We start from the raw sequence: 19,055 nt of genomic DNA, 5'->3' as shown, positions 1-19,055 counted from the left end.
TTCACATTTTTTGGCATAAGTGCTAACTTTCTGCTTTTATATTGGCAATATGCTTGTGCATGAAAGTTGCATTGGCTATTGGGTTAATTACAACTTGCTGTAACTGCTTCATTTGATGTAGGGAAGGACTGATTAAGGCAACAATTTGTTCCACACCTACAGTACTTGAAGGGAAGTGTATTTTTGTACAAGACCCCCATGTAGTGCAAACACAGTTTTTGTTGTCTTTTTTTCACTACTTAAACCAATGCCCCCAAGCCTGGGGGTAATATATGGAAATGATGAAGTTGTAAAAGCGCATCTTCAAGAGTCAGGAACTGCCTAGATGTAGGGAACTGGAGTTGAACTGGCAGGTTTTTTTTTGTTTTGTTTTTTAATCTAACTACAGTTAAGTAAAACTGCACAAAGTTGTACATAAAGTGACTTAATTTTCTCAGGAGTGCTCAGACCTGGGAGGTCTTTTTTCCCTTCCTGTTGGTTCAACAGACTCACAAAATGTGGGCTTTGCAGCCTGGGGACAGGGCAAGGTAAGAATTAATTCACCGTCCTGGCTATCAGTGCTCTAAGTTGCCTATTTACCCTCAGCTATGCCCTGTAACGGCCCATCAAAATGGGCAATGGTTTGTGGAGTCACTTGAGACTGGAAAAAGGCTGCCCCCTCCCAGGGCAGAGCTACACGCTTAGAGTTGTCATACTCTTAATACCCTTGATGGTCAAGCTGTATACTTACAAAGACTAGATTTGGTACAAGGCCTATATAGTTGATCCTATAAACACTCTAGCACTCTTTAAATTGTAGAAATGTCTACAGAGCACCTCATGGATGCCAGTGGGAACACAGCGATGGTATACTGAAGGCTGAGGTTGCTTAGAAAGAGTGTAGATGTTAATCTTTTAACATGACGATGCAGGTATACAGAATACTTTTGCGTAGGGTGTATGTTCCTGGGTGGGATGTGATATAGGAGATCATAAATGATCTTTTCCCCTTTCTTCAACTTCCATTCGTTGATGCTTCTGGCAAGAATAGTGGACCAGAGCAGCAGGCAGTTACTTCACACTTTTCTGTAGTACTTTTCTATATCAGGGAGTTCAGTTTTCCCCTGACACTAGTTGCTTGTGGCCTCAGTGACTGTAGTGCAGCATACAAAGATCACTTTAATAGTCATCTTTTATGTGAACTGAATCTCCTCAACCCTACCGTACACTGCAAGTCATCCAGATGTGGGTGCTTGCTAGGAGTGCTGCAAGAACAAGGGTAAAGTTAAGAAGAATCCTCATCTTAGTGAGACCTTAAAGAGCTCCTGCTTGCCACAAGCAACAGATCTGGATGCGCAGGCAGTTGTCACTGTTGTGAGCTACTGTCAGGCTAACACAGAGAGCACTTCTTAAGCTTATGAGCTTTACAGTAGTAGTGCAAGTGGGATTCTGGCTTATAGCTATGGTATCTTACTGTGGAAATGGCTTAGGGAGGGTTGTTGGACCTGCCTATTTTGCTCTTGCCAGAGATAAAGTTAAAAAATAAAACAACAACAAAACAGTTTTTGGTTTGATACCATTTGGGTCAGAAGAACTTTCAGCTCAACTTTTGTAGATCTAACCCAGGAAAATGGAGGTCTACAGGAAAAGCTCTATATGGCTTTCAAACCTTATCCCGTAAGAGCCGTTCTGTTGAATGATGCTGTCTGTAATTCAGTGGTTGTCTTGGAAAAAGGAAGTGGATATTCGTGCTGGGTTGTAAAACATGGAAGAAAACCATGCTAATGCACTTTTCATCAAAGCTCCGAGAATATTCTACAGCCAAGGAAAATTCTTTGGTTCTTCAGTACCATGTTCCTCATCTGGAAGCGTTACCATCTAGAGGGATTAGGAAGCACTTAGTTGACCTCATTGTTCCCTATGGTTTTGACATGCTCTGCATCAGCAACTATTGCAGTTCCACATCTCTTTCTTTAAAGTGTGGAATTTGAGAGTTTTCTGAAGAAAGTAATAGGTTATGGTCAATGAACACACTTTCTGACCTCTGTCTCCAAAGTAATAATATCCTGTTCATCTTGCATGATATCACAAGGGTTTGTAGGGCCCTGAAATAGCTTTTTGTTGCTGTTATTTGCTAAAATGCTTCCTTAAGGAATACAAAATGTTTGTTCAGAATTTTTAGGTATGCAAAACAGAACTTGTTTCTTGTTTACCAGGAGTAAACAGGTCAGTGGAACCAGTGTTCAGTGTTATGACTGGTGTATTGAGAGAGAAGAAAAATCCGATGAGAGTAGACAAGAATTAGAGTTGTTCTTCTGCCAAAAGGGAATGGCAGCTAAAATTTTTGTCACAAAGCAATTTGAAGGACTGAGCCCTACTGAGAGTTCTCCAGTTTAAGAAACAGACTTGCTAGTCTCAGAGTAAGAAGCTGGCAGCTGGGAAGTTAGCAGGATGTTTCTAATAAAGTGTAATTTTTGTTTGTTATGTGACTATTTCATGACCTTTGGGAAAAAAAAATAATCAGAAATATCCCTGGCTTTTGATTTTTGAAATATGGTGAATGTAATTACAGGGTTCTTGTCTATTGCATTTTTTGTTATATGTGTGATGAAAGAACTGTTCTTGCTTGAGCTACAGGGGAGTGATTATTCTTCCCTCTATTTGCAAAACCCTCAACACTGTACTGGGTGCTGCTACAATAATGGATTTAGTGACGATTTGGCTCTAGTATCTAAGTCAGAAAACGATTGTGTAGTTCTTAAAGCCTAGTGAGATGATCATAAAAGCATAGTTCAAAGGCTAGTTTGGTACTTTTGTCTGTTTGCTGCATTTGTTCTGTCACTGTTTAATACCTTTCAATAGTTTAATGGCTAACTTTATACAAAAAAAAAAAACGTACAAAATTCCTATTCTGTGTGTATTTCCCCATTATACACACACAGAAGTAGACAGAGATGAGCCTTAAAGAAATCCCCTGAACCTGAATTGTCCTGAGTTCTGCTAAAGTTCACATAAGGGTTTGGATAAAAGTGCTGTGGCTCACATCCGTTTTTATTTTTTCTCCATTGTTGGCTCCTGTGTTGCCCTTTTATATCTGAAAAGCAATTCTGCAATTACTTGCTGTTGAAGCATTCATGAGAACAATAGGAATAAACTTGTTATACTACTACTGTTTTTTTTTATGCAGGGTCTGTTCTTATGTAACTTTTGAATTATTTACCTTTGCAGTTGCTCTGAGTATCTTTTGGTTTTGGACTTGGTTTCTCAAGCTGTAAAGCCTATCATTCAATAGGACAAAGGTTAACATGCCCCATCCGTGGAGGTGCTCAAGGCCAGGCTGAATGGGGCTTTGGGCAACCTGGTCTGGTGGGAGGTGTCCTGCCCATGGCAGGGGGTTGGAACTGGGTGATCTTCAAGGTCCCTTTCAAGCCAAAGTATTCTGTGATTACACATTGTTCACTTTTCATTACAGTGTGAAATGTTGTCCTAAATAATAATAATAAAATATTTTAAAAAATTGTGCCATCTGGGATCTTGTAGAAGCAGAGCAGGTTATTTAGACTCACAAAAAAGTGAAGATCAACTATTTATTTTTATCCAAAGATTCCTTTAAAGGGTGAAATCTTCTTTTCTGTAAATTGATTAAAATTCAGGGAATTTTTCCAAGAGATCACATACTCTAACTAACTCTGAATAAAAAATACTGCTTATCTATGTTACTGATAGTACCCAAGAACAGGAAAACATAAAACAAGAGTTGACTGAGAAATGGTAAGTATTTTTTTTCTTCCAAATATTTTTTTGCTGTGCTTACAACTAAGCATAAAACCAAATACAACAAGAACAAGAGGGGAGATAACTTAAAGGTTCTCATGCTCATTTCTTCAGTGGATCTCTGAGGCTGAAGTAGAATTAGCAGCACATTTTAGCATTCTGTGACTTAGATGGCTTTATGTGGAAATGCATAGAACTCATGCTGTGAGGAAGAGGTGTTCAGTCTTCTGCTCACTTCATATGACTGCAAATGCAGGTTTCAATGGGAAAATAGTCTAAATGCCTCTTTCCCATCTCTGCCTACCCATCCCGTTCCAGCGGTCTTTTTCATTCTTTGGTGTAATCAGAACAAACAAAGGGAAGGCTGGGGGCAGTTACTGCTGCTTCTGCAAGGGGCTGTCCCCTTTACCATTCCTCCAAATGCCTTCTGCCATGTGCATCTGATACAGTCTTGGAGATGGTGGCACCCTGCTTTTTCTGACATAGGCTCCTTTCCAACTGATTTTCACTGTGCCTGGCAGTTCTCCATTGTAGGTTATTGCCCACTTTCCTAATGCATAGTGTCATCTTTGCCTATAATACATGCAGAAATAATTGTTAGAAACTGTGTTTTTTAAAGCCACTATATTACAGAAGAATGAAAAGAAAAAAAACAAGGAAAGAAAAAAAGAAGAGAGAAAAAAAGAACGGTTTGCCTTCCTTAATGCTCTGCCATTGTTCCAGTGCTGTGTAATGATGGTCCAGGCTGGAGCTTGAAACCTAGATGCCTCTGAGCTCTGAGGAAGCTAGACCCAACCTGAATCCCAGCTGGGTCTGTAGATGTGATACAGAGGCATAATGAGCCAGAGTGTAGGCTGAACGCTTTTCCCTGTGGTCTACCTCTACATTTTGAGAATTATATTTCTCACGGAATCTGTTTTGGTTGAAGAATTCAACTATGAAGGACTTGTGGTCAGAAGACGTGCAGTACTCTTGCACATGAAAAAGATAGTCTAAGAAAAATTATTTTTCCACAATATTTCCATTAGAAGGCATAGCCACAGCATTGCAATTAGAGAACACCTTGATGCAGATATTGTAAGAACAAAGATTTGCTATTGACCATCCCTTTCTAACAGCTCCGCAGTGAAAGCTGGTGCCAGGTTCTGCACAGGTAAGTTTCAGCAGAGGAGTTTTTCTTTTGAATAAAAGTAACGATAAAGACCCAGCAGGGCAGCAATCACCAGACCTCTTCTGTCCCAAGGAATGACCTGTGTGGGATGTAGCCACCTAAATCAAAAGGTGATTGCCTGATCAGTGCAGCAAGTGGAGACTACCAGGTGATTTGTGCTGGTCATTTGTGGAGGGAGAGGGGAGGGGGAGAGGCTCCTTTCAAGTCTAAGGCTAGTCAGTGCATGCTTGCTATATAAAATGTTGCTGCTGATAGTGTAAACCTTGAAATTTGTTTCTGTTCTGTCTTCTCTTTCTTCTGGACTTGGCCGGGCCATGTACAAATCCCAATCATTCAACAGTACTGGAGAGTAGATAGTATTTACCTCAATAATGGTAGTTTCTTTTCGATTCTTTTTAACTCTCAATTCAGATGACGGGTCGAAGCCAACGCCTACCATGGAGACCCAGCCTATTTTCGATGGAGAAGGTAAGAGCATCCTTTTAAAAAAAAAAAAAAAAAAAAGAAGTGAAAAAAAACTACTTCCCTCTTTCTTTTCTCTAGGGTTTATAGCTTAAACAATTTCTTTATCCTGCAAAGCAGAAAAGCCTGTGAATCTCATAAGTTATCCAAATTTCTCAGTGCTCTTGAGACCTCAGGCATTTTCCCTAATCCTTTTACATCCTCCCCTTGTCCCTGGAATCCAACAATAACACCAGTTGAACAGATTCCTGGGATAACCTTGGAGGAAAAGGTGTCATAGCTAAAAAAATGTGTATCAAGCCAGAAACGGGAACTTCCTTTGGACTATCCTTACCCTCTCAATCTCCACCCTCTCAATACCAGAAGTTTCATAACTTCTGCTGTGCCTTACAGCTTCACTACAGGGAGGGCAGTGCTAAACCACAGCCTGTAAATGTTGACTCGGAGGAAAATTGCTGTGAGGTTTCTTTATTTAGTAATTACTTTCATTGACGCACATACTATTTAAGCAAATGAAGTCAGTGTCATGGGCCTACTTAATACATGGCCCACCAAGGCAGCTCCCTTCACAAACGGGCTAGTTTTGTGATTGTATTTTGGAGAGGGAACACCAGACTTCAGTCCACTGGAAGCCTTGAAACAAGGATAAAATGGCTGTCCACGCAGAGGGTCCAATCCTTTAAATGTACAAACAGAAATATTTACCAGCATGAGTACTGGTCCTCAGGTAGCGAGTGGGCCTGTTAGCAGCAGCTTAAATTTTGCACATTGCTTGGAAGTGGAGCTTATTTTTATTTTTTATTTTTTTTTAACAGATTTAAACCCACAACCATTACAGTAGAGCTATAGGCTGAATAGGTCTGTACCACTCTGTGACCCCTTTTGAGTTATAGGCCTTGAGGAAGTGGGGGAAAACCTATGCGATTTCATACTGAAATGCTGTACTTGACACTTCAAAGGCAGAAATGGAAACTACTGAGCAACAGTAGGTGGTGGTGTTGATACTGCCTGTCTTGTAAAAACAGATGATGTTTTCTTTTTTGTGGATGCTAATATAAATTTATAACAAGGTGCTGTAGTCCTGTCTCTACCAGTGATCACAAGTATGTAAGAATATTATTATGAGCTTTCTGAAACAAGAGAGTCTTCACAATAAAAAGCATTCTCTGATAAGCAGAAGACTAAAGTCAGGTTGACTATCTTGATTATATCAAAAAGAAGTTCCTCCTGGCAGCAAGCCAATGTATTAAATCACTGTTCATAATCACAGCATGCTTCTAGCCTTTAAATTTTCTTCTGAGAGTGCTCATCGATATTTGAAGGAGAGAATGGACAAATCAAATGCAGAAGGGAGCTAATCTGGTTAAAGTCCGGTTAATACAGCCTGTTCAGATTCCTCGAGGAGCAGCTCAACATTTTGGTCATTCAAATAGAACTGGGCAAAACTCTTGATAAATGCTGCAGAGCACAGACCCTTTCTGGTCCTTATGGTGATAGATAAAATCTAAGAACACTTTGTCCCATCTTCTATGAAAAATATTTGCATTAATTTGTTAAATTGAGTACATCAGGTGTAAGAAGAGAAGAGAGAAGCCTACAGAAGAGAAGGCTTAAAGCTGACCTTGTAGTAGCCTTCCAATACCTACAAGGAGGTTATCAAGAAGATGGAGCCGGGCTCTGCACAGTAATGCACGTTGGGAAGATGAGACAACTGTCAAAAATTGAAACATGTTTGGATTGGATGTAAGGAAAAGTTTTTACACCATGATGATGGTTAGGCAGTGGAACAGGTTACAGGTTGCCCAGAGAAGTGGCGATATGTCCTTTCTGAGCTGGCTTTGATCAATGTGGTCTGACCACACAGGTGACACTGTCTGGAGCAGAAGGTTGAACTAGAGATCTCAGGATGCTACCCTGAACAGTCCTTTGACTCTGAGCAACCACATCATGATGCTTCATTGGAAATCTGCTTCATTGGAAATCTGCTTCATTGGAGAAGGTCGTCCTGAGGAATGGCTTGTACTTTGTGTCAGATGCAGATGTCAGGTGACAGAAAAGGGTAGAACAGTTACCCATTCAACTATCAAGTTTCATAGATGTTCAGAGGAGTTAATGTCTGAATTTCATTCAGTTCCAATGGGCTTGAGACATCTGTTGGGTTCCTGAAAATCTGTGTGTTCAAAGTCAGGCAACCAGCATGGACTCGATAACAAAAGATGAATAAAAACGCGGATTTTTTTTCACACTTTGTTTTTGGATGCCTACCTTCAAGCAACAAGGGACTGATGCACTTTACTGGTCCTTGCTATAGTTATAAGTAAAAGAAGAAATAATAACAAAACAAAACAAAAAACAACCCAACTACATATACCAGTTTTATTCCCTCTTGTACTTCTAGGCTCTGTTTTCTTTGCATCCACCACCTTCTGTTTAGTTTCAACATGCAATTTGTATTCATTTTCTAAATAACAATTTCTCTGAGCATCTTCCCTTTTTGGTAAACTTTACCTTGTGACACAGTGGAAATCTTCTCTTTCCACAGATCTGTTATTCAGAGGAGTTATTAATTTAGATTGCTTCTCTGTATTCTGAAAAATGTCCTGGTTAACTGGATTGAAAATACATTTTTACAGTAGATCCCAAAGGGGTTCACTTCCTTTATTTCTTTTCCTTTTTCTTTTCTGAAGATTGCTTGTTCTGTAACTTCCAGTCTCGCTTAAAGGTATGCGTTACTGTGTATCTAGAGGCCCTGACCCATTCTCTGACATCCACTGAATGCAGTTATCCATTCCTTTTCAGCTGTAGATGTACTCAGTCCATACAATGCAGAATCAGAGCTAAATTTCATTCCAGATTTGGCAGTTTGTATCTAGCACTTTGCTTCGTGGCCTTTTCTGCTTTTGTGCTTCTCCCCTTCCTACCCCTTGCATGATGTTTAATTTGATAAAGGTATCCCAAGAAAAAGCCCAAGGTACATAGGTATATGTATTTTATGCATGTATGTATTTTTTATGACTGGTAATAAAGTAGTGTAGTGAAATTTACAGATAAGGCAATCTTTGTTAAGCAAAATTTTACTACTGCTGGGATATCTATTGGTGTTCAATCTGTATTTTCATATGAAAAACATGCCCTGAGCATGATTACAATAAGGCTTATGATCAATGTAGCTAAAAACATTTAAGAAGCAAAAAATACCCTTCACTTTTCCTTTGTGTGCTTTTAATGTGTAATCAGTTTCTCTAGTAGTCAGCCAGCTTCTCCTTTGCAGAGCAGAATAAATGTCAACAAAGGAGCAGGAAAACTCTTCTAAAAACTTCTTAGATGAACTCCTGAAGCCAGCTCCAGGATCTAACATGTAAAGTACACTCTTGTGGAAACTGGATTTTTTTTCAGCTGAGAAATATCAGTTCTGAAAATGTCAGTTTAGGAGCTCAAGCCCATGGTATCAAGTACTGCTTTGCTCAGTTCTATTCAAATGCTGATGTTGTGTCATTGCCATAAGGAGTTTCTTAAGGCAGGTTCTGCTGTGTTTTCAAGTTGAGTGTAACACTTCAGAGGAGGAACTCGAAGTAATTCTTCCACAACATTGTGTTTGTGTATCTTGGTAATAGTGCATTAGAAGTGCTTTTTTAACCAGAACTTAGTTCTTTAACAGATTTCCCTTTAAGTCTTTCCAGAAATACCCTTATTTCTTTGTTTGTTTATTTTGGGTTTTGCTGTTGCTTGTTTTAAGGAACTGAAAAACCTGTGATTAGCTATGCTTGGGTTGTTAAAACAATATTTAAGGTCTGGATTAAATGTTTTATATCTGGATTTCATACATACTTTGGTGGAAACCATCCCAGCCATAACCATTGAGTTCTGTAAGTCTTGATGAGAAAGGCTTTACGCTTGAGAATTTGGCTAAGAAGTAGGAAATGGGGGGAGAAAATAATGTTTTGCCAATAGAGTAAAATTGGTATTTTACTCTATAATTGGTATTTTGCCAATATCTTCCCTCTCTGGAAGGGGAAGATAATGATAAGATAACCTCATGGCACGTTTACAAATACTGGCTCCTAAGCAGCTGGAAGACTCACCAGGGGGTGAGCCAATCTCTACAAAGACATGTATCCATTGGCAACACCTTGTCCTCATGAGTAAGAACTGTGTGGATCTGCTACCTGCTGCTAGCAAATTTCTTTAAGGCAGTTATTTTTTCTCTTTCAGAGATCACAGCACCCACCCTGTGGATTAAGCATTTGGTCATCAAAGATTCCAAACTGAACAGCTCCAGCGTAAGGAATTCAGGTAATATTCCATCCCATTCCCCAAAAAAGTTGATTTTTTAATCTAAGCTGCAGTCCCTCATTCTCGTCTTGTTTCATTCTTTCTTCATTGTAGCCTATCCTGCTGCATTTACATAGCAGGATTTGAAGTGTGGGCTATAAAAGAATTTTAGATAGCATCCTTGTTTGTGTCCAGAAGACCACAATAAATGTGCGATGAAGGGTGTTTGTTTCCACAGACCAGAACTGGGGAAGCTCTAATGTCTTCATGTGATAATTCATCCCAGCCACTTGTCATCTTTATTCTATTTGCTGTTCATCAAGTCTTTCATGGACTTGCAAACAGATGCATTTGGCTCTGAGATCTTTGCTGTGGTTTTGGTCTAAGCAGTTGAGAAAATACAGAGAGGGGCTTCTCTTGAAACTTCATGGTTCTTCTCTGCAGGGAATATTTTTTGATATTTGATAGAGAAATTATAGGCTTATTTCACAATAGAAAGTAGGTTACTTATGTCTGGGCTTAAGTAAATGTTGAGAGAATTTTTGTGGGTAATAGAGTGGATGAGAGAAGACCTAAGCAAATAACAGCAAAGAAAATATGAACATGAATGGGAAGCAGGGGGAGCAGCAAGATATGAAGCGAGGATATAAAACTTGAGATTGGAGATGAGGCTATAACTGTGTGAAGTCAAAGGAATCACAAGAGACTTGAACAATCTGAATAGGAAAGTAGGGGATTAGGGGTAAGAAAGGTTTCTGTCTGATATATTTTAACTAAAGTGGAAGAATACAAAAAAGGTAGAAGGGACATCAAAAGAGAAAATTGCCTTAAGAAATCGTGGGTTTATTCTGAGGTTTGAATAGCAGCTGCTCTTATTGTATATATTTTACAAAACGATATATAGCTAGAACAACTGTTGGGAATAACTCCAGCCCCCAGAACAGATAAATTACACTAGCTTGAAGTACCTGGTCACCTTGTATTTCTGGATTAGCCTGAGAGCATTCATGGCACTCAGCAATTCCTGTAACTTTTCTGATTCCTTCCACACTGCAGGGAGAGAACTATGTTAGGTGAGGTTGTTGTCTCACTGCAGTGTGGATCTCTTAAGAGCTGAAGACCCAGTGTTGCCCAGACCCCAGTTTTAGAAGGTCTGCTCTGCCTTACCTCCTGACTACATTTGCAGCAGGGATATTTGCATATCCTATGTAATGATGGGTTCTGCCTATCTTAGAGACCATCTTTCATTGTTATGTGGCAAACCTGGTAGCTGTGATGAAAATACGAGCTCGCAAATCTGGTTCTGGGAGGGTAGAAAGTGACTTAGGACTGGGAGGGTCTTTCATTAAAGAGCCTGTCCTCTACCCTTGGTGGCCCAACAGAGCAGAAGTAGACTGCCTTTCATGTTGTTAAAGCATTTCCTTAGGAAGCTGCCTTGTGTAAGGTAGAGTTGTGTCTGTGAAAGTTCGTTTTGTGAGGTTTACCTTTTTTCCACTATTTTTTCTCCAATTAGTTATGATGTCATTTCTCGTATTCAAACAAGATTATTGTGGGTGCAAGCTACAAATAAAAAATAAATGATCTTCTGGAAAATTCAAGAATTCCATAACAGGTGGTTTCAACAGCATGCCAAAAGGAGATGTGTGGTTCAACTGACTCAGCCTTTCTTGTGGCCCCAACAGACGCTCATTTGCTGTGGGATCTTATTAAGAGACTGGGTTGCCAGTTTTAGACTCAAGTTTCCACATTGGGCCTTACAAATACAGAGCCATCTCTGTTTATTACAGTGAGTTATTGATATCAAGAAATGCTGCCTCATCAAAATGGGTCTGTAGTGTAGCTGATGGGAAATGTGAGTTATTTTAGTCTTTCTTTCAGCCAGCTAAGCCTAATCCCACTGTTTGGTACCTCTCATTCCAGGCCCTTGTCATACATGTTAAAAGACAATGTAGGGTTGGTGGGATGGAACAACTAAGAGCTGGTGAGAAGAATTATCATTTAGAATCAGGTTTTTCAGATGTCTTCAAGTATCTCTTGGATGAAAATGATCATGTAATGGGATCGGCACGCATATTTAAGGAGTAATTTTAATTGCTGTTTTCAATCCCTTGGTAGCTTGAAATATCAATGCCTATCACACTTCTGATTTTTTCATTTTTTTGGAAAGGGTTAAGGTAAGTTTCGCTAGCCTAAGATTGGGTTTATGTTTTTTTTGATGTTTACTCAGCTATATTGCCGCTGAGCTTGCAGCTAACTGTCCTGAAACTGATCCATCCTCCTATCCTTTTGCTGCAATTTAATGGGATGACTGAAATTAGAGGTGAGAAAAGACCTAGTAGGTCAGCTAATCTGCTGTCTTTAGGGATAGAGAATGTTTGTACTGTACAAAGAGCAGTATTTTCTAATGTATTGTAATATAGCCTTAGGCACTAAAGGTTTCACTTCTTTCCACAGGAAGCTTCCCTGGATGGGTCTGTTTGTTGTTTTTTTTTTTTTTTTTTGTAATAGGCAATCTAACACTTTTAATTCTTCTTTTTCAGTAGTCTTGAGTTTTTTGAAAGCCTGCCCTTTTTTCAAATTTGTATACTTGAAACATTTAACCCTGATCTCTCTCCTCCATGTGGTGGTTACGTAGCCCTGTCTGCTGCAGCTGAAGAGAAGTCCTGTAGATAACTACTGTCTAAAAGACTCGTGTGCTACTCTCTAATCAGCACTTCTATCTGACATTCTGGAAAGCTAACACCGTCACTATATCAACCGTGGGGAGAACGTAAGAAGTTTTATATTGAGACAAATAGGCGCTGTGACTTGTCATTCTCTTTCCTGTTAATATTGTGCTTTAGTGGAAGCTTTTAGAATAACCTTTGAGTAAGTTACCTACATAACCATACATTTTAGAGATATTTTTATCTGGCTTTAGAGCCTGTGGTGTGTTGCTGAGTATCTACTGAAGAAAAAGAAGTAAGGGAGAAGAATTGAGTAGCTTGGAAGGCTCTCCTCAGACCTTTAACTCTCCCAAAGAACAAGGCACAAAGCCACAGTGCTTCCAGCATGGTTAATGACTGCACAGCAAGGCTTCAGGCCTTGTCCTGTGAATGAGCCTTGTATCTGCTAACACTGGTGTGGCCATGGACCTGACAGGAGTGAGGAAGTCAGGAAGATTTGAGGAATTTGTTGTATCCATCTTGGTAGTGGTGATGGATGGGACCCTTTCTCACTACTGGGAGCCGTCTGAGTCAGAATTTCCTGCATCCCATCAGAGTGAACCAACCAGCAGAGAGCTGAGCTTTGCAGAACCGGTGACATCCCTGCTTTTTCCTGCAATCCTCATTGTGTATGTAGTCTGTATCTCACAAGAGCTGCATTTGAAATCTGAGTGTTCTGCCTTCCATTTAGTGCTGGTGAGCAGAAATGGTTCTCCTGAAACAGTCTTCTCTTTTGGAGCATTTACTTTTTGCTTAGTATGTGTAAATATTAATTAAGCTAGGGATCAGGAAAATCAGAATGACCAGTCTGTTGATCAGAGCATTTGACTGAGAATCCATGTATCTCCAGGTGTTTTCCTAGTGAATTTTTCTGTGCTAAGTAAAACACGATTGCTAGTGCTGTTACCCCAGCCCACCTTAAAGAACAATGACTAGATCTTTCTCATTGGGGTGAGATGCAGGTTAAAATTGTCTTGGCCAAAGGCAGGAACAAAAATGTGAACATGCTGTAACATCTGTACTGTTGAGTAGCAGAACTGTTGATGTTTTTCTACACTTACAAACTAAGTCATTTTGTTTTTTTATGAAACATAAAAACCCAAAAGTTTTTCTTTTGGGGGTAGGTGAAAGATCTAGATAAACACAAAATAATTTGTTTGCTGTGCAAGATGACAAAAACATTTTTGTTTGTTCAGTTTGATTTCCACCTTCTACAAATGTGCACACCTGTGTGCACATATGCATCCCCCAAACTAAGCCTCTTATTTTGCACTTCTCTTTGTGATGTGTCATTTATTTTTAACACTGCCAGAGCAGGAAGAGATACAGACCGCACCTTTGCAATGGCCATTTCCTAACAGTTTGGGTGGGAATTTTCTTTTCATACTACTTTTACTGTTTCAGGCTGCTGCTTTCCTACCTCCTCTCGCCAGCCTACTCCAGCCTGGAACAGTCCAAATGGTTATTCTTTTACAGTTCTTACTCTAGGGAAACACTTGATAATGAATCCCGTTTTCAAGAAAATAAATCGAATGGCAGCATGTTTGGGAGCACCCCATCTCCACTGAAGAATTCATGGTTGTTCCTCATTTTCAGAGTTGGGTTATCTCCAAATCCGTTTGTGCTACTTAGTGATTTGGTTTTGGTTAGCAAGAGATTCCAGCCTGTATCCAGAGTACCCTGACAACCTTTAAGAAAACCACAGAGTGATGTAATGAGCTCATGCATGGAAAAATAAACAGCTCTAGAGAAACCAGCAGTAGCAGCCTCAAGTAAATATTCTGCAGTCACTGGGGTTTTGAACATGACGTTATTTGAAAGGAAGAATGAGTAATATATTAAGGTTAGCAGCTGAAGACAGGTTTGTGTGTGCCTAGTTTAAAAAAAAAAAAAAAAGAAAAGGGGGTGGTGGTGAAGAAAAGTAGCTGTTTATTTCAAAATCCTGCTTGTTGAATGCGAGCCAACTTCACGTGGCCTATTCTGTTTGGCTCTGGCACCCAAGCACCAAGGCGTCTGATGTGACAGCTTTCCAGTGACAGAGTTTTCTGCTGTCAGGAGCTCTTCGTGGACAGGGTTATAATTGTAAATAAGAATGGTGGTATTCATATTTTTGTTTTCCTTTTTTTTTTCAATTGAGTTTACTTGGAGCCCAAACTTTAGGGCTTCTCAAAGGGAAAAACAGCTTGAAAACCACTTGTTCCCTGCAAGAAGTAGAAGCGCACTCTCTACCCTACCTGAAGGGGACCCTCTGTGCTCTCACAACAGTGCAGTTTGTCTCCAAAGATCTGCACAGTGAGGTGGGATGTAATTATATCAAATGTACTTCCAGGACATCGGTTTTCTGGTTTGTTTGTTTTCCCTCAATTTTTTCCCCTCTTGCAGGAGAGGAGAAAAAAAAAGTGAGAAAACCCACACAGCACCCCAAAATACCACTCTCTCTCTAGTAGTCATCTAGGAAGTGATACCACTTTTCTGCATGCCTATATTAAGGAACAGGGATAGTGGTTGCTTCTAGGAAAAAGAAATTTGTTTCCCTAGGCATATGGAGTCTTTCTAGGATTCCATGTATTAACAAGGAGTCTGTGCCTTGGGCACTTGGAACAGTGCAGGGACCAGGGAGCTGGAGATAGGCTCCCTGATAGGTTCAGATTGAGGCTTTCAAAAAGCAAAGCACTGGTTTTGAATGGGGGCGGTTTCTCACTTGTGCTTGTCCCTTCCTGTCTTCTCAGCCTCATTCCTTAGCTGTCCTGTCTTCGCACATGGCACTTCCCACCTCATTATTTAAAGGCATGTGAGACCATGGGCTTCTGCTTCTCCTCCTGCTTTTCTCCTAGGTTCTGCTTCTACTAAACTGGTTGTGTTAGTTGCAAAATGACTGGCTGTCTCTACGTACCAGTTGTGTTAATGTTACAGTCCAAATGTCTGTTACAGGATTGTAGGCTCTTCCCCAAAAATCTGGGGCTGGTTAGTGTTGGTCAGGCCACCAAGTGGAGGAGAGGAGCAGAATCAAAAGTTGGTATCACTTTAGCAGAAAGTAGGTTGAGAAAGGGAAGTAGCCAGACACAAATATGGTTTAGTGACATCTGAGTAAGATTTAGTGACACTGGAATTGGAGCATTTTGGTGCATGGGCATGACATCCTAAAGTAGACTGCAGCCCTTCTTGCTGAACATTTTGGTGCCTTCCTCTGATTTGGGCTTAACACCTGGGAACAGTGACTTTTGAACTTCCCTATATCTAAAGAATAAAAAAAATGTCAGTGATGTCTAGAACAAGGACTCATAAAAGAGAACCAATGAGTCAGAAAGCTTTTGCCTTTCCTACTGTCTGCAGGCTCTTGTCCTGCATCTTGAATCAGTGCTTCCTGATATAGTCCTCCTCTGAGCTGTCAGAACTATTGGACTAAAACCTGTCACTTCACTGTCCCACCTGCCAGAACTATTTATTTTCAAACCTTGATGATTTTCCTCTCACCCTTTCTTTTTGTGAGTGGCTTGGTTTTTTTTGTGTGTGTTTCTGATTTGGTTTGGTTGGTTGGTTTTGTTTTGGAATTCATCTTAATTTAGGCAGTGGAAATGAAGCAATCTCAGGAGAAACTCACATTGAGTATGAATTTACTAATTCCATCTAATTTACACTGCAGATCTCTATTCTTCTCTGCTGAGTTCCTGCTTCCTTGGAACCCATAAAATGCAGTGTTGTTTTTCTCTTATTCTCTCTGTCCCTCTCATTCATGTCCTGCTGCTCCATCTGTGGTTCGACTAATCCCCTTGACCACTGCTCTGGGGGGGGACAGGAGTGTCTCTTCCTCCCCCCTGGAGGTCCTGAGAAGGTCTGATAGAGGTCGTGCCCGGGCGTGATTCTCCCACAGCCTCAATGTGACAGGTGTGGTGAAGAAGGTAGGATGCAGAAGAAGCAGGGAGAATGGAACGATCAAGGACCAGGACCCTTCCCAGACAGCCTGCAAACAAAGCCATAAATAACGTGCCACTGGGGACTAGTTAATCTGCTCTATGAAAAGGTGCAAAGTATACAAGTGGGAAAAATAACATAGTATAATAATCGGCATGCAACCGTAGGTGTTAAACCATATGCAGCTAGGCAAATAAATGAAGCTCCCCCTGAGTGCTGTGATAAATCATTCCCAAAGAATTCAGTCACTCCCCCCTCCCGATCCCCCAAAGAAAGAAAACAAATTACTCTAGACATGGAGTCATGGCTGCTACTCTGCAGCTGCCAGTTAAGGAGAGCGGGTAGGGAGGAATAGGAGGGGGGCAGTAAGTGTCCAAGATGTAAGAAGCTGGGGTAAAAGGAAAAAAAAAAAAACAAAAAACAAAAAAACCCACTACCAAATGAATTTGAGGTTAAACCAACAAAGATTTGGAGGGGAAAAGGAAAGATTGCAGCACCAGGCACAACCTGGGCCTACAGGGAGAAATGGAGAGAGGAGAGGTCAACTTTGTGAAGTTTGTTTTGCTTTTAAGCAGAGGCAAGTTTATATGAAAGAATTGCATTGATTTGCCGGTGTCCTTAGCAGTGAGGAGCTCCTCACTGTATATACTACCACAATTTGGCACAGGCTTGTGTGTGGATCTGCACCTCAGACATCCATTTGAGCACACATTGATGCCTGTGGGTAGACTATACCTATTGGCACATTGATTTCCTGCCTTTCTTAGAATGTTCCTGTCAACTTCAGGAGAAAGACCATGGCATTTCTAAGGTGTCACGGATAAGGAGGCGTGGTTTAAAAGTAATGGTTGGACCTCCACTCTAGGTTCCATCTGGAACAGTGTAGCCCTAGTAGGCCTCTCCTAAAACCAAAAGCCCTGGTGGTGTTTGATGATTATAGAACTGAGGACCCGAATGATTTGCAGGAAGCCAACTGAATAAAAACAGGTTCAGTGGTACACAGAACAGTATCTCCAAAAGTGTCTGCTGTCCTCGACGTTGTCCAAGGAGGCTGTGGATATCACCTAATAGAGCACAAGGCTATGAAGGAGCAGAGCTGTGTTTCAAAACCCCTGGAAAACCCTGTCCCTCCTGTGAAACCTTCCTCCTTTTAGTGGTCACCTTAGGGTGGAGAAGTGGCTCTAGACTTCAGTGGGTCTTGGAACGAGTAGATGAAGGGGAGAAGGGAACCTTCTGCAGAAACATCAGTAGAGCTTGTGGAGCAACATCATGGAATATCTGAGGTAAATGTTGGCTGTGGTCTCATTGCTTCCAAAGCCTCATTTTAAGAGCTGTGAGCTGTGTTGTAAGAGTTCTGTGCATATTTCTGCATGGAGGGCATGAGTAAAAGCTGCCATCCTCATGTTCTTTTTCTTTCTGCGGTCCTCACATATTTGGCATTATGCTAGGCTACCAAAATAAAGTGGTCAGTGGGGATCAGCAAGGACATTTTGTGGTACAGTTCAAAGGTGTCTTAGCTGCATGTTTTTCAGTCTGTTGCAACAGTAGCTGGAAAAATCTGGTAGAATATCCCAGGAATTGTCTCTGAAGAGTCAGGAAAGAAGGGTGTGCAGAGGACCTACACTAAGAGCCAGGCAAAGAGATGGGACTGTGTGTTTAAACAGCAAGGCAGCCTTCAATCTCCTGGAGCACGCGAGGAAGGAAGATGTGTTAAATCAGCCACCTTCACTCTGGGTGAATGGAAGGGCATTTCTCCAGTTTCACCAGTTGTAATTCAGGGAAGTATGTGATCCTCCTGGTATCATCAGATTCCCGTCTCATCTTATTTAACAGGCCCTGATATGCTGCAGCTTCTCTTATGTCCAAATCCCATGCACTAGGTCACTGAGTTTCCAAAGCCTGAACGTTTTGCCCAGAGACAGGCTGGTTCAAGCTAGGTGTTCAAGAGTAAGTGCTAGTGTTCCTGTCAGAGGCAGTTCCCCATGTCTCCTCCTCCAGTGCTAAATGCTGCAGGAAAAAGCCGGTCTGTCAGTACATGAAAAGGCTCATCAGGCAACACACTTGTCTGTTTCTCCATGGCTTTGCTCACCAGCACAAAAGAGGAATGTTACTGTAATTAGGTAGACTGGTCTGAAGTATTTCTTACCTGCCTGTGACAGTTTTTAAAAGCTTCTATTTGGTGCCCTATATTTATGCACTTACAAAACTGTAAAAATGCTGTGCTTGTATAGTCCAGCCAGCAGAGGTAAGCAAGGTCTCCAACACTGCCATGCTGGTTGTTGCAAGTACTATTAAAAACAGGTGTGGAAGTGAAAATAGTTTCCCGGTAAGGTTAAGGCTCCGGTGGAAACACCTATAGCTTCTCATTTTATTGAGTAGCATTCCTTAGTGTGGAAAGAGTGCCATGAGAAAGAAGTATAGGGAAAATGAATGTGTTCAAAGACAGGTGGCTTGTCTCAAAGCTAGGTACACCACAAGCTAACAGGGCTTAGAAACTATGTGGAATGGAACAGAGGAGTTGGAGAAGAGAAACCACAGGCTCCATGTAGCTTCCTCTCAAATTCACAAGTGTGGTGTCTAAGGTTGGAAGCATTTCTACTGCTGAGGAACTGTCCCGATGTAAAGAACTGAACAGGGCTCCCTCCATTTTGGTGCCAACTTTCCCCGCTCAGACTGGGAGCTGTTGTCATCGTGAGGATATTGCACAGCTACAGCTGTCATATGGTACATGGCAGCCAGATGCTTTAGGAAGATCAGACCCCGAAGTCTGCAAACTTAAA

At 40.9% G+C, this 19,055-nt stretch overlaps 1 protein-coding gene across 8 annotated transcripts in view; it reads left to right on the top strand.

Annotated features, from left to right (window-relative positions):
* SMOC1 (SPARC related modular calcium binding 1) overlaps positions 1-19,055 on the top strand; it is a 124,162-nt gene that overhangs the window by 71,180 nt on the left and 33,927 nt on the right. For 7 of the 8 annotated variants that reach the window (XM_027459717.3, XM_072038837.1, XM_072038836.1 and 4 more), the window contains 2 exons: positions 5,303-5,392; positions 9,599-9,679. In XM_027459717.3, the coding sequence (XP_027315518.3) occupies positions 5,303-5,392; positions 9,599-9,679 (171 nt within the window). The remainder of the gene's footprint in view (positions 1-5,302; positions 5,393-9,598; positions 9,680-19,055) is intronic. The other variant, XM_038179496.2, reaches the window with a different exon arrangement.

This window comes from Anas platyrhynchos, chromosome 5 (assembly GCF_047663525.1).
Source record: "Anas platyrhynchos isolate ZD024472 breed Pekin duck chromosome 5, IASCAAS_PekinDuck_T2T, whole genome shotgun sequence".
NCBI lineage: Eukaryota > Metazoa > Chordata > Aves > Anseriformes > Anatidae > Anas > Anas platyrhynchos.
Note: the sequence above shows the minus strand (reverse complement) of the source record. Positions and strands in the feature narration are given on the sequence as shown.